Source organism: Mytilus trossulus, chromosome 2 (assembly GCF_036588685.1).
Source record: "Mytilus trossulus isolate FHL-02 chromosome 2, PNRI_Mtr1.1.1.hap1, whole genome shotgun sequence".
Classification (NCBI taxonomy): Eukaryota; Metazoa; Mollusca; class Bivalvia; order Mytilida; family Mytilidae; genus Mytilus; species Mytilus trossulus.
The window spans coordinates 73,253,214-73,269,812 of record NC_086374.1 but is presented as its reverse complement, the minus strand read 5'-3'; the positions used below and the strand labels follow the sequence as shown (position 1 = coordinate 73,269,812).

General features: G+C 30.7%; 1 protein-coding gene across 2 annotated transcripts; it reads right to left on the bottom strand.

Annotated features, from left to right (window-relative positions):
* Nucleotides 1-199: 199 nt before the first annotated feature.
* On the bottom strand, nucleotides 200-14,397 carry LOC134707965 (uncharacterized). 2 transcript variants are annotated; one of them, XM_063568151.1, is made up of 9 exons: nucleotides 14,111-14,397; nucleotides 10,210-11,768; nucleotides 8,833-8,951; nucleotides 7,066-7,234; nucleotides 6,107-6,243; nucleotides 5,106-5,278; nucleotides 4,558-4,605; nucleotides 3,200-3,262; nucleotides 200-2,442 (listed from the first exon to the last, which is right to left on the bottom strand). In XM_063568151.1, exons 2-9 carry the CDS (start codon nucleotides 11,694-11,696, stop codon nucleotides 1,819-1,821), a joined length of 2,820 nt encoding a protein of 939 aa, XP_063424221.1. In that variant the 5' UTR covers nucleotides 11,697-11,768; nucleotides 14,111-14,397; the 3' UTR covers nucleotides 200-1,818. The 2 variants fall into 2 exon arrangements, with proteins under 2 accessions (XP_063424221.1, XP_063424220.1); XM_063568150.1 differs by having other exon boundaries at nucleotides 203-2,442; nucleotides 14,052-14,397.
* Nucleotides 14,398-16,599: the final 2,202 nt, after the last annotated feature.

Below are 16,599 nucleotides of genomic sequence, written 5' to 3'. Positions count from 1 at the left end.
TTTTGCATAAGACATCAATGACATTCTACAAAGTCTGAGAAGCAAGTTCAAGATCTTAAATATTGTAAAAGATGAAATATGTATACTCAGGTGAAGTTGGAATTTTGCTGCTAAGGAGAGAACAAAATTTATAAATTTAAAAATTGTAATCATCTTTGTTTCTGATACAGAGATGACTGCCACATCCATTTTTAATCATAAGTAAAAAGTAAATAACATAAAAATAAAGTTTATTAAATATGTTAGAAAAGATGTACAAAGTAAACTGATGAAACAAAACAGAGAAACAGTATCACAATCTTATATATATATATATATATATATAGAACATAACAGATATTATTTTTAAAATAAATTAGTGCCCTTGTAGAATGAAGTCAGAAGAAACTTTCCACTCTTTTAGTTTGTTGTCTACTTTTATGGAAAATACTTTTCATTTATAAGAAGGATTTTTGGAGAAAATGTTTCACTTTACTGCAGATTTATTATTATTTGTGGAGTACCAATTTTTGTGAATTTCAAGCATAAATATAAACCAGATGGTTTGTACCACCTCTTAAAAAAACATACCTTAACTTTGCATACAACCTTTAATGTCCAACAACCAATGGTCCAAAAAATTAAAAAAAATACTTGTTCGCTCCCACATTCATTTTAAAGGAATAAAGTTGCCTTAATACATTTTGAATATTTCATATGTATCTATACAATGAGTTGATTTATAACTACATTCATTTTTTATTGAGAAATTATCTCACATTTAATACCAATATTTATTAAAAATGTTAAAAAGAAAAATAACTTGAACCTTTTCTTGTGGAGATAAACAGTGCATTACAATCATCTTCAAAAGTCACTGTATACATGATATATAAAGTCCAAATACAACAAAATAGTTAGAGGCAGTAAAACAAGTCTTACAGACAGAGATAAACAACAAGAGATTTTCATGTAAAAGTTCTCAACACAAATGCTACAAAAACACTGAAGTTTGTGAGAAATTTAAAAAAAATGATTGGCATGTGAAATACATATGATACTGAAGTCCATACCAGAATAATAACTTTTTCAAAAATTAAATAAATTTGTCAAACAATTTTTAATTTCCTTACTAAAATCATATTTTTTTTTCACATTGTGAAATATATTACACTACATAAAATCATAATGTTATGATCATACTGTTTTTAACAACAATCAATGCATTTGAATGGGGACATATAGTTGGACCCCCCCCCTTTTTGACCTGGGTTGGGAACCCCTCCTTTTATAAGTGTCTGGATGCCCCTGAAGAGGGAATACCCTACATCACTGACCTCATGATTTAGGCGTGAACTAATAAGTACTTATTTATGGCATAACTTGAAAATGTATTAAAATGAAGTTTACAAATAAATTATACAAATTTTAGTTGGTGTCTTCACCAGTCTGCATGGGTCCTATATATGCCCCAGACTAATAAAATTTCATTTAGTATAGTAAGTGATTGAAAAACTTTGGACCAATAAGAAAAATTGTCAGAATACAGGTCTGCTGACTGGTAGTTGAAAAAGTTTTTGGTGAAGACTTCCTCGACACATCAAACTTTTTAATAATCTTGATTCAATTTTGTTTCAAATAATTCATACATCTATAGAGGTTTTACCACAATTTCTAAAAGAAAAGAATGAAATGGGAATGAAATAACAGTGTGATTGCAGAAGTGCAGACAAAAAATATAAAGATGTTGAATTCCATAGTAAAGTTTCTATTAGTAATTAGGACTTTGTCCTCTTTTACTTATACATATGTACTGTCTAACACATTTATCTACAACTATCAGCTGTCTTGATCAGAATCAACTTCTTGTTTTATATACATAATACCATCATCAGTCTTTATAACGTTTGGATTATCTGATTTCTCATTGAAGAATGATGAAGCTTTTCCATCACCTAATGTACTCTGGCTACTCTCATCATCAGCATCATTGCTCTTTTCATCTCCACTATTTGAGATCTGACTGTTGACAGTGTCTCCACCTGCTGCCAATTTTTCACGATCCTCCTTGGCCTGTTCTAGTTCTTTTCTACTACTCCATATAGTTTTTTCCAACTCAGCACCAAATTTGTAGTACTTATTAAACTCATCAGATGTTAGATGATACCTGAGTAATGACATATTTTGTGAAGAGCCACCACTTCTTGGTGGCAGGTCTGGAGATTCTTTAAATGGCTGTGCCAAATTTATCATTTCAGATGTGACATTTGGCGGAGCAAGTCCTTGATCTTGCATGAACATACTGGGAGATGAGCTTGTCTCTTTCGTGTCAGTGGTCGAAGGACCCCCTAGGCTCATCAATGGACCCCAACCTTTGGTAATAATGGATTTCTTGTCTTGAGCTGTAAAAGCTTTACCTCCTATAGTTCTAATGGCATCTCTCCATGTTAGTTTTGGCTTGATCTGAAATAAATTAAATAAGTAAACAAGTGATCAAAGATACAAACACCTACAGATTATATGAGGTCATACTTTTGGTTCTGCAGCAGCATACTGTGTTATTTTGTAATATATTTTGTTAAATTTTTAGTTAAATGGCATATAAAATGTAGATGCACAATTTATCTGAATGTCTTTTATTACATAAGAATGCTGTTGTTTAGACAAAACAAATGGTTATAGTATGTATTTAAATTTGAAGGGAATGAAAAAGTAAATTCATTTATCCATTTATACAAAAGAATGATTAACCTCGGTGTCGACAGTAATTGATTTGAAATGTTTTTTACAATGTGCATAAAATGCATACGACTGATTTAATTAAAAAAAAAAATTTTGCATCTTACCCTCTAAAGTGATATGCACAAATCTTAATCATGTCCTTCATAAGACATACATGTTGAATTTACTATCCCAGAGACAACTAATAGTTTCATCATATAGTGTCTTTTTGATTAAATAAAAGACTCTAAATTTATTGATAAAGGCCAGAGATTACAGTATGTTCTCTTAATTATAATAATCCGCTACCATGACTACCGTCCTTACATGTATTTGGAAAAGAATAATTTTCTGAAATTTTAAGTGAAAGGGTGTAATTCTTCCCAAAGTCAGACAGCCAAAATGGAACTCAAACATGATCTGTGAGTCATCATTATATATCAGCAGTTTAAATGATGGACAAATAATGTGTACAATATAGAAATATATTATTACTAACCCCATCATCTTTAACTACCGGTTTCTGTGGTCTTGATTTTGGTGCAGTTAAGGATGCAAAGTCCTAAAAATAAAATGGATCTGTAAAGGTCTGTTTAATTTTATAGATTGATAACATGTGTTTCTCATCGTTTTTACCTGTATAAGAAAGTTTTTTTTTTGGATCGATTCAGTCATCAAACGATTTACCTTTGTTTCACTTTCAATGTTGAAATAAATAACCAGTAAGCATTCAATGCATGCGTTGTCCATCTTTAGTTAAGGGGTTAAATTGAAGTTCACATGAATACAGATTTGATGAGGTCTAATTATTCACTTGCAAGTGAGGCAAATATTTATTGGATTTTCTGCTTTTCAAATCTAATGAACCTATTTTACTTATAAACCTAAAGGAGAAAAGGTAGCAGTCTTGTTGGTTATTTCATACCAAAAACTTTAATTTCTTGTGTCATTTCATCAGGCACCACATTTCATAAGTGACTGTTAAGTATCATTGCAATAAAACAACAATGCAATGAAAATCAAATTGTCTTAATAGAATCGTGTGTATAGTGTAAATCTGACCAAACAGAACCCTGTATTCAATGGAAATCTGTCTAAAAACTAAAAAGAACCAGTGTACTCACTGTGTAGTGGAAATTGGCCTTCATAGCTTAGATTACTTATATCAATATTAGAGTCACATACAAATCTACAATCTCAGAGGAAAGTGTTTGTTTGAAAAGGGAAACTTGTTTTAGATGTTATATCTCACTTACTTTTGGTTTAGGCCTAGAAAAAAAATATCTGTGTTTCAGGTAACATCATTTTGAAAAATAGGGTCGGTAGGTCAATTTTTTTTCTTCTTTTTTGACATTGTAAACGAAATTTGGAAAATTATCATCGTTTTTCCAAGTCCGGGCCATAATTAGTTGCAAATACTGGAAGTGCAGCCATTTGCAGTGTTTTTGAAGCACCTGCTGTGCTAATTTCTTGGATTTCAACCTATTTAGAATACCTTTTGACATTAATAAAATGTTTTACTGGCTTTCTGTGCCAATAAAAGCAAGTTAGATAAATTATTATGTAGATGAACTGAAGCCTGTGTCAAAAACAGGGTCGGTTGATACCAATAAAAAAATTAGGGTCGGGCTAAAAAACAGGGTCGGTCAGGTTACCGGAAACTCAGATTTTTTTTCTTGGCCTTAGTCAATTAAACCATTAATAGAGTTTTGACTATATCTCATATTTTAGATGGTCTCACTTCCAAGACAGATACCTGATAACAGGTCTTTAAATAAAATGTGATCATCTGATATTTGATGATCATATTTTAAAGACCTGTTTTTTCTTTTTATTATTTTGTAATTATTGTCTTACCTCTTTTGTCACCTGATCAGAAAATGTTACTCCAAAATATACTGTAGTGGTAAAGTTCAGGAAAATCATATGTAAGTGATGTATTTTCATTCTGCATGTTGTAACATATTAGACATATTAGCTTGTTTAACAGCACCCAACACTGCATAGAATCAATATGACTTTTATCAAAAATAGTTTTACATGATCACAAAATTATTTTTTTTATTTAGTGTTTTGGGTTGATAATATATACCCCACATCCCTATATTTAAATCAATTACCTCTCCTAAAATACATTATCAATTGCCTATATCTTTTTTTTTTACCAATTTTGATATTATGCCATGAAGTCCCACTCCTATTGCATGTATTGTGATATATCACCAGAAGGCCTATGTTTTTTTCAAGTATTTCATTAGAATGTTGAATATTTACATAATCAATAAAACCTACTTTTTTAAACTTTTAATTAAGATTGTTTCCTGAATTAGTTAATCTAAATATGACAAATAAGCCTTTATACCATACATTATATGGAAAATCAGTTATATATTAAAAGGATATGTTTTGAATTTTCCTTTGCGTTTCATCTGTACATGTGGGAAGAGTATTCTGATTGCTCTATTACACTGTACACCCCAGTGCTGGACTTCTGGGTCATCTATCTTACGTCCAAGTATATGTAATACATCATCTCGAGAAACACCAGCTTCTAAATCACCCCTCCATTGTACTATTGCTGAAATAAAAGAATACTTATTGCTCACTACTGTTGTTAAAATTAAACATATCAATTGTCAGATGAAGCACCAAAATTACACATGCCAAAATAAAACACATGTCTTCCACTAGAAACACACCAAAATATCCTGATGCCAAAATTTCCAATTTACAGTACAATGTATATTAAAAACTAAAACTGTATGTAAAAAAAGGATACACATTTATCATTAGGCAATACAATATATGAAGTAAACTTAGATGCTACTAGATGGATAGCTTATTTTTATCTGGCAGCAAATTAATTTAAATGAATATTAAGAAAAGAAAATATAACTGAGATATGAATACAGTCTGCACAATTAGCCACCAGTCTGATGTTTTATGTTCTTTTTGGACTAGTATCAGCAAAAAGTTTGTTTTAACGCAGAAAAATATCTGAATATTGGTTTTGGGACTAGTAGTTGAAATTTAGTTCAGACTGAATATTTACACTGCTATATACATGTTATACTAGACTGAAATTTACTTCTTCATCCCCAGTGGGACATAAGGCTCTAGACAGGTTGCTTTGTTATAATTTCAATTTGCTAGTTGGCAAGGTAATAATTTGTAGGAAGACATTTTAAACTACCTCTACACATTATTCTGACTATGAGCTGACTGCATTGCTTGTACTCCTTAATGTCTTGTGCTTGCAGAGAATAGCAAATACCAATTTAAAAGACTTTGGTTTAATCTGGTCATACTCAAGGCAGAAACACTACTACAAAACTGTCGTGGAGGTTTGACACTAATAGAAAACCCAAATCATCTCCTATATAAATATTTATTATATAGATCTTACTATGTAGATGTTGTAGTATTTTATCCATGTCCTGTGTCATATCTCTGAGAGGAGAGAAATCTACATCATTTCCTTCTGCTGATGCTGCTTCCTCCTGCTGTACCTGATCTATCAAGGCTACACCAAAGAAATACGTTGTGACAATGTTAAGGAAATGGCTTTTCAAAGTGTTTTTCTGTTTGTAAGAATGCTTATTGTTTAATAGTGTCTAAAGTTATATATATATACAGTTTACATAGATTTACATGAACTGCAAACATAAATGTAAAAAATATTACGTTACTTGTTATAGCAAGTGTCGCCTTGGGCGAGTGTATAATTTCAATTGTTCTTTTGATCTATTTATCTATCTAATTGTAATAACAATTTGTAAAACTAAAAATCAAGATTGTGATAAATTGTTTAAATAAGGGACGACATCAAAAGATTGATGTAGGATAAAAAAACTTAATAATAATATTGTTTCTAAAGTGTAACAGTAAAGGAAAAACTATTAAAAGTTATTCAACTTTTAAAGTAACGGTAAACCTATGTTGAATATTGACAAGGCCAATAACAGTAAACCTATGTTGATCTGTATATATATTGACAATGCCAATAACGGTAAACCTATGTTGAATATTGACAAGGCCAATAACGGTAAACCTATGTTGTATGTTGAATATTGACAAGGCCAATAATAGTATCTTTGATCTGTATTGAAGGTGAACCATAAATTTAAGTGTTAAACAAAATCAGAATACAAAATTTTGTACAAAAGAAAATAAATAAATCAATAGTACAGGACTGAACCTGATTAATTTGCATTAATTAATTGCTTAAATCAATATATTATTTTTACGAAATGAAATTACTTTTTTGTAAATGTAAGTGTTCAATTATAAATAGCAGTCAACACTTACACTTAAAGTGATATCATAAGACACACAATGCCTTCATTGATTAATTAAAAAGGATATTTTTTGAATTTTCCTTTGCGCTGTGCCAAACTATCAGGAAACAATTCTCGTAAAGCTTTGTTACATGCTGGTCCCCACAAAGCTATCTCTGGCTCACTTGCTACCATACTGGCTTTCTGTAGTAAAAGGTCTCGTGAAACATTTCCTCTGGGATGAGCCACAATTATGTCTGTAACAAAAAAGACTTGTTAAAATTTTATTAAATTATAATATGTAAATACTTAAACATATCTATGTAAACTGTATATATATATATATATATAACTTTAGACACTACTTAATTATTCAAGTTAAAGTAAATATATATATATATATATACATGTTCCAAACTGTCTGGACCGTATGCATACTTTTTTCAAAATACTCATACGGTCTGACTAATATTAAGAAGTTGGTCAAGTTAATTAGATACAAATGCGTAATTGAAATAAAAACTTTATATTCTAACTATTTGTAAAAAATCACGCTAATCAACTGTTATCTCTTGTATTGAGCATGTCATGCATGTTGATCAGTTATAAATACATTAATTGAATTATGATCACTGAAATTGAAGATATCTGAAGTAAACATAATATGGTAGATCAGTTGTTTTAGAATGTTTAGCAACTTTACAAAAAAATGCAAATGCAAAGGAACATACATGAACTGCAAACATAAATGTAAAAAATATTACGTTACTTGTTATAGCAAGTGTCGCCTTGGGCGAGTATAATTTCAATTGTTCTATTTATCTATCTAATTGTAATAACAATTTGTAAAACTAAAAATCAAGATTGTGATAAATTGTTTAAATACATGAAATAAGGGACGACATCAAAAGATTGATGTAGGATAAAAAAACTTAAATCAAATAGTTTGGGGGTGGGGGTTAAAATTCTGCAAGTTTTGTATATCTAAAATCGATTTTTATATATATCCCTATTGGTAAATCAATTTTTTCCCAAATTAAGTTAAGAGGGGGAGGGAGGTCAGTGAAAAAGCTATTTGAATTAAGTCTTTATCCTACATAGAACTTTTGATGTCGTCCCTAACACCCATATGATTCAATCCCATGTTTTGTCAGCTCGTACTGGACCATGCGTGTATGGTCGGTCCGTACGAGTATATGTATATGGTCCAAATACTCATATGGTCAGGAATATACACAACATATATATTAATATAACGATTTACATATTAAACTAAATGATATATAGTACATGAATTACCCAGGAGAGCCTAAATGAATATATTAATACTGTATATATATATATATATATATATAACTCTTTGTATTGAGTAACTTATCCTAGAAATGGGAATATTCATCTGAAAATCAACATGCACAAGTCATACATGTTGAGAAAAAGTTTTGAACTCTGTAGGCTAAAATCTGACTTTAATGAAACATTTATATAACCATGATAACTGTACGCTGCGGCTTCACATCATAATTTTTTTATTACTGGTCAAACTTCAGAGACTTCTCAAACTGATGAGATTATTTAACATTTGTAATAAAAAGTACAACATTTTCTAGCCAAATATAAGCATAATCAAAACACTTAGTATGTCAGTAATTTTATCATGTTTATTGTGTGATTAGCTTCAAAATGACATATTTTATGGGCCAAAATATTTAAATTTGTTCTGGCATACTATCTGTAGACTTCTCAAATGGCAAAGCTAGTATGTATATGTTTACTTATGATTTGTTTCAGCATATTTTTTTTACACCAGCTATTAACAATATAAGCTTTGACTTTTTGTTCAGGAGTTACTAACCAGGTAGTAGCTCTTTAATCCTCAGTACTTTCCACTGCTCTGTTTTACAGTCAGTGTACCCAGACTCTGTCACTACATCTGTGTGTTGTTCTGGCTCATGTTCTGTTTCAAAATGAACCCTGAGTAAAATAAATAGGGATTCATATTTAATTAATGATTAGAAGCAAACTGGATGAAAACAACAAAATAAACTGATTGAGCCATACATGATTGAAATATAAATACAAACAAGTCAGTCAGGGGTACTACTTGTACAAGTGTATTTTATTTAAGTAAAAAAAAAATATACACATATAAGTAAATTTGTAGGATACTTAAATAAGTGAATTTTATTTACTTGTATAGGTAAAAAAAAAATTGGCTTAGTTATGTCCCTTAAGCATTCAGAATTTTTTACTTGTACAAGTAAAAAAATCATCCTTTCTTCTTTTCTTGAATTCTTAAGATTTCTTTGCTCTAATAGAATTTTAAATTGTGTACCCTTTACAGATGTCTTTACTAATCATTTAAGTGTAATTTCATGGACAATGAAAGTCCCATTTGTTTGTTATCTTCTTAACACTGCTCATTTACAAGCCCCAAAGGAGCAATTTTTGAAGGCCTTGCGCAAATATACAAGATCTTTGCTCAATCAGTTTCTTTGATGAAATAATGAGATGAAACATTGAACTTTAATGAAAAAATTTGAGCAAACCTGGGAAAAAATTTGAAAGGCATGATTTTACATCTTGAAACTTGAGGATTTTTGTTGGATTGTAAGAGTATACAAGTAATTTTTTTCGAAAATTAAGGGGAGATTATTCAAACATTATTTATTTACTTATATGTGTATATTTTTTTCACTTCTTTAAGTAAATAAAATACACTTGTACAAGTAGTACCCCTGTCTGCAAGTAAACCTTTCTGAAAAATTGTGGGTTTATTCACATTAATATACGTACATACATGTATTATGCATTCATCATATCATATACATGTTAAAGATGGTTGTCTGAAAAAGAGTCAGTGATTTATATGAGATAAAAAAATGCATGTAAGTATACATGTATATGAGTAGTATTTTTCTTTCATTGTGCAATTGTGTTATTCAAAATCAAAGACTCATAGTGTACTGTTAATGTAAATGTTATGTTGCCAATGAAGGGCTTTTAACATGTTTAATTAGACAATACATTTTCTTCTTGTTATTTTTTTATGTACATAATATATTATTCCTGCATGCTTCCCTTAACTTCACAAATTGTTATCTTTAAAGATGCTGATTTTTTTTTTTTAATACAATTGCATAGGACAAATCAATTCCTGTATATTTCCAAAGAGTAATTTACAAAGTATTTCAGTACATGTACAAAATGTATAGAGTAAGTACAACTTTACCTATATTCTGTGATATCGTTACATACAAATGGACACAAGGAACATCTGTACATATACATGCTGCTACGATATAGTTCACTATCTAAAGCTTTAGATATAACATCTTTCACCACCATTTCATGTTTACCATTCCCCGCAGACTGATCCCTTCCTGCGGTCTCCTTCTCTTCACTGACAATACTTTGTTCGTCTGTTTTACTACTTTGAGATTCATCCTCTATTGTCTTGAGATTCAAGGGAGAGAACTGTGCAGTAGATTTTTGTATTTTGAATTGAGAATCACTACAGCTGTCTATATACTGTCGGGATTGTTTGTTTGTTGTTGGTTGTGGTATACTGTCTGAATCATCATCTGACCAGTTGTCATTGTCTATTTCACTGTTTTTCAGTAATCTACTAATGACTTTTCTCTTTCGTCTGTTTGTGTGGACATTGTTTTTAGTCTCCATCTGATCTTTATCTATTGATACATTGTCTGGAACATCCTCAGGTTCTCTCTTTATTTCCACACTTATCACATGTTCATCATTTGTAGTAGTTGGAGATTCTTTCCTTGTTTTCAATTGGTTATCTTTTTCCTCTATTTCCGGATTAATTGATTCACTAGAAAGTCTTTTGTTGATGTAATAGTTAATTTTTTCATCCAAAAATGACATGAAATGTCCTCTTTTTTCATATTTGTTTTGTGAAGAATTTTCGTTTGTATTTTTATCGTGGCTGTCATTTTGTTCTGCTACGGTAACTTTAACTAAATGTGCAGTACTTTTACAATGTTCTGTAAACATAACTTTCATTTGAGATTTCCAATTACAAACTTGACAAAAATACACTATATTTCCACCTTCACGTATTAATTTTGTATATTTGCCAAATTCTGGAGTAGAACTATACACATTTCCATTGCTACCCATACTTGCTTTAGGACTAGCGTCTGAAGTGATCTGATTGGTCAGTTTCTTAAGATCTGCTGAATCATTCTGTGGTGCTGGAGATATGCTTTGTTCAATACCATGAGTTATAACTACATGAGGATCTTGTTCCACATCTTCAGCTGCCAAATTTTTCAATTTCTTTTGTTTTCTGCTGTGTTTTTCCTTTTTTCCTTTCTTTCGCTTCAGCTGATCAGCACTATTTAAATCAGCATGGTCTGTAGTTATTTGCCACGCAATTTCAAATTTTCCGTTCTCATCATCAGAACTTTCCTCTTCACTCCCAAAATCAGAGTGCATTAACTTCTGATGAGACCATAGATCTTCCTTTGTGCGGAATTTCAGCCTACAATTTCTACACTTCTTGAGGGCATCACTCTCTTGGTAGTGTGTATTGTTAACATGGGTAAGAAAACTTTCTTCAGATGTTAAAATTGATGGTAAAGATGTACAAAGCTTACATTTATATAAAATTTCAGCAAACTTCTTTACATTTTGAAACGAATGCTCCAACAAATTAATTTGAGGTTCTGTCTTGATTATCTTGATATCTTCCATACTTAAGTTATGTCTTCATATTCCTTAAAATATCATCTCCAGAATTTGGTGGTACATTGTACTGAAAATTTCCTGAAAAAACATAAATGGATTCATGTTATCTTATTTTTACAATCATACTTTACTTCGTTTGAATACCTGGAGTTGTCTCCCCTTTACCAAGAGGAGTTATAATTTATTATCACATTTTTATTCAGTGTTTTACTAATTTTAAAACTTTTTTATTAAGCTATGAAAAAAAGTTTTGACTAAAGATTGTACTTACTACTGTATATATATATAAATATTTAAGTACAATAACAATCATGATAATGCACACTCAATAATCTTGACAACTTCTAATAAAATTGTTAAGGGTAACCGGTATTACTACTTTTACAAGTATTTTTTTATTTGTAAATAATGTTCATTGTTCCAATGGTGTTTGAATAATATCCCCTTAATTTTCTACAAAAAATTTACTTGTATAAATATAACAGTACTTTTTTTACAATCTCTAGATTTGAGACATACAATGTATATACATAAAAACATACTTTTAATGACTTTTCTCTCGTAAAGTTCATAATTTGTTATTAGAGTTCAATGTTTCATCTTATTGATCCAACAAAGAAAATAATTGTGCATAGATCTGAAGTACTTGCGCAAGGCCTTCAAATGTAATACACAATATGAGAAAAACTTCAAAATATGAAATAAATACTTTTTTCAGGTTTTGAAAATCGGGATTTCGACTTGTTTTATGATCCTGATATGATTATAGGGTGACTGGTTGAGGTATTAAAATCGGGACAATACCACAAAAATAGGGATAGTTGGCAGGTCTGAATAAGTATATTAATATTTACATGTACTTCTTCAATGTGTGCAAGTAGTACTGACTAATTGAAGGTGGTTTATATTTATGATAAACATTTTTAAAATACCTTAAAATATTATCAACAATACAATTACAATACTGGTATATCAGTTATGTACCAGTGGTTTTTTTTTTTAAAGTTACAATATACCAGTATTGCGCTCACCAACTACAGGAGATCCAAAATGTATATACAATGTATATATATTTAATTTTAAATTCTGGTAATTTTTTTTAAATACTGTAGGGCTTGATAGACACGAAAGCTTTATTTTACAGTTATAATATTAAATCATGATCATAATAAATGATTCTGTTTAAACATTAAAATAATGTGGTATGTCTCTAACTGCTCACTGAGTTGATGTGCATTTTTAGTTTTGCTTTTAAATTTACTTTTGTATAAATTTGAGTTCAATATATAGTTAACAAAATTTTATAAGTTATAGTGTCATATAAAAAAGAAGATGTGGTATGATTGCCAATGAGACAACTATCCACAAAAGACCAAAATGACACAAACATTAACAACTATAGGTCACCGTACGGTCTTCAACAATGAGCAAAGCCCATAACCATTTGTTATAACATTAAACAATAGGATCTTATTAGAGGGTCATAGTGGGGTACCTTCATGATGATAACTGTAAAAATTCTTGCCAAATGATGTTCACTGTAATGTTTGATGTACATGTACGTGTTGTCAGACGATAAAAAAATCAACTGATTTTGACAAATCACACTAATTTCTTTCCAAAAATGATGGTAACATTTATTATTCAAAACCGCGCTGATGAATCACAATGTGGATATTTTGACAGATCAAATGTTAACCAATTTGATGTTTACAGTAGCCGATTACTACCCTTTGACACCAGACGTTAAAGGGCATAATAAGCCATTACTATCTTCTATAAATTGGGATTCCTTCATGGCAAATTATGGTAAGATCTTGCCAAAGGACATGTTTGATCTCATCTGTATTTTTTGGTTCATGACAATTAAATGTGCCATTTATTTTAGACAATAAATACATGAATTCCATCATGTCCATTGCATGATTGGTTTTGACGGAAGTAAATTTTTTCTCTAAAATAATGGTACATGTAATTAGAATAATTTGAGGCCTCTGACATTTGAAACATCACAGTAAGATTTTGACTTATTTTACGATTACGGTAGCCAACAAATCACCGTTTGATATCCGACTGTAAACATGGTAAAGGGCATTCATATCCTCATTTAATTTAATAGAGGGGGATAATGAGAAAGAAGACTTGAACAATTGCATTAATATTGGCAAAATAGGTACAAATTTGAACAGCATTGTCTTGGTAAAGTATGCAATATACTATTATGTTAGGTTTATGTAAATGTATACTTTATTACTTATATAATTAGACATGTCACTGACATTATTTGTCAGACAAATGATGTCATGAATATTTGAAATTATATTATAGAGCTCTTCGCCGGTGTCTGTATTTTGTATTTACCTTTCAACCCTTTTTATATGAACTCGACAATTTTCTCATATCTTCTGGATTCTGTTTACCTTACAGGTTCCTAACAGACAATTTGTCGCCGTACAGAGGTAGGCTGTCAGGACATGACCTTCGCAGGCGTCAGGGTCGACAATGGCAGCCGTCAGGAAACCATGTCAGTCTGTCGCGGCGTGTCACCTGCCATATTGAACAATTCGTGGGTTTATTTGCCTCATGCATGTTTGCATCAAATATTTTTTTATATAGTTTTCTCGATGCAATTATCGTCAGCTCTGTTTAACGTTGTTGTTATTGGAAATGACAAATGTGGGTAAATGTCAAAGCACTTGTTTTTATTTTTCACATCCGGAAAGGGGAGATAATTTCGAAAAATACATAAAAGTTTCGCAATCTGAATTTTTAAATTAGTCTAATCAGAGACATATAATACACTATTATATGTCTCTGGTCTAATGAATTAACGGGAATTTATAATAATTTAAAGGTGTGCCACGGTACCCTTTGGTGCTTCCTACGATTATAATTATGATGAATTAATAATCATTAATAAAACATGCGAATTAATATACAATTATTTGAGAACCATTTTTTGTTTAAAAGAAGATTTTTTTAATTAATGATTATTTGGATCATCACATTTAGTAAAGTAAGTGCTTTGTAGTTTTTGACCCTTGCATTTTGTCACTGCAGAGAGAAAGGCCTATATAGATGTTCACGACCTTAAAAGTACTCGTATGGTCTGGGTAATTTAAAATAAGATGAACGTTAAAAAGATGATCATAAATTAAGAGTTTCGGAAAATGAAAATTTTGACTTATTCAATCATATCTGATCTGGGAACAGTATTCATTACAATATATTACAATATATGTTCCTGAACTGATATAAGAAAATTCGTAGAAGACATACGAAGAACTTTTGTATTTGAAAATAATAATTTAAACACTATAAGAACTCGCGAAAACAAGAAAATACCGCTGTTCGAAATTTCGGGTTACCATCACGGTCGGTTACAAACTAAAACTGAGGGAAACACCGTCAGTCAAAAATAAGAGTAGATTCGGAACCGTAGATCTTAGGTCCTTATGTTATTTTTTTTACTATTTGCGGACCCGGCCATAGCAAATAACAAAAAAATAACATTAGGACCGGTTCCGCAGCTAATATAAGAGGAGACCTACGACACATCAGAAACACAACATTAAAATGTAACACACACATAAACGAACTATGATGTATAACAATGGCCATATTCCTGACTTGGTACAGGACATTTTTAAATGGTGGGTTAAAAAGAATCAATGATTATGATTGCAACAATTTCTTTCTTAGATAAAAACCAAGAGGATTATATAATGGTGTTATTTCGTACTCAGTACTCGATGGCGCAATACTCTTCTTCAATAAAGATTTGACAACCCGCTGACGACAGTTTCGCCCTCAAAATGACACAAATGTCTACAGCAATGAATGTCAGTCAGTACGTAGTCGCCCTCTTGAAACTGATGTCACTTAATCTATCAAACTGAAGGCCGAACACGTACATTAAGATTTGAATGCTTCTTTTTATAATTTTATTTGGGTGTAAAAGCTTACATGACTATTTTGTATGAAGCACGAATTCGAGGCGTTAAATACATTCTTAAAGGGTCAGTACTATAAACGCTTTTAAAACCTATAAAATTATAAAAAGTAATATCACAAAAATACTGAACTCCGAGGAAATTTCAAAACGGAAATTCCGTGATCAAAGAAGCAGTTAGATTACATTTTGATTGGAGCGCGGAAGCGCTTCATACTGATATTGTTCGCACGTTCAACACTTTTACAACATATAAAATCATTGAAGAAGGCAACTCTTATGTTACATGTGTATGTCGCAACCATAAAATTATAAGAGTTATATATCAAAGAATTTGCCGCGGTTTTGTTTATATATTATTTTTAATGTATAATTTTATTGGGATGCGAAAGCGTTGATCATCAAAACATTTTTTGATTTCATGCCACGCTTCGTACTAACAATGTGCACACAATCAACGTACGATTTATATCACGGATAATAAAATCATAGAAAAAGAAGCATGGACGTGGAATACTTTTAAATTAGTAGATCTTAGTATTAATTTGTATATGCTACTACCATGGAATGAAGAGTAAATAATGAAGTTATTTTTTGTTTTTTATACGCCCGTTTACAGGACGTATTGTATTATACCTTTGTTCATCCGTCCGTCCGTCCGTTTGTTCGTCGTCAACATGTCGGACATGATCTCAAACACGCTCTAACCAATTTGAATGAAACTTTAATTTTAAGTTTCCGAGTTTTGGGATTTAATTTATTACAAAAAGGGGGATTTCCCAATTTTCGGACAATAACTCAAAAACACTTTCACCAATATGCAAGAAACTTTGGTCAATTGTTTATATATATTTACATGACCTCCTTTTCAATTTTTCATTTTTTTTTTTAGATTTTACGTTTTCGATCATTACAAAAAACGGATTTCCCAGTTTTCGTACAATAACTCAAAAATGC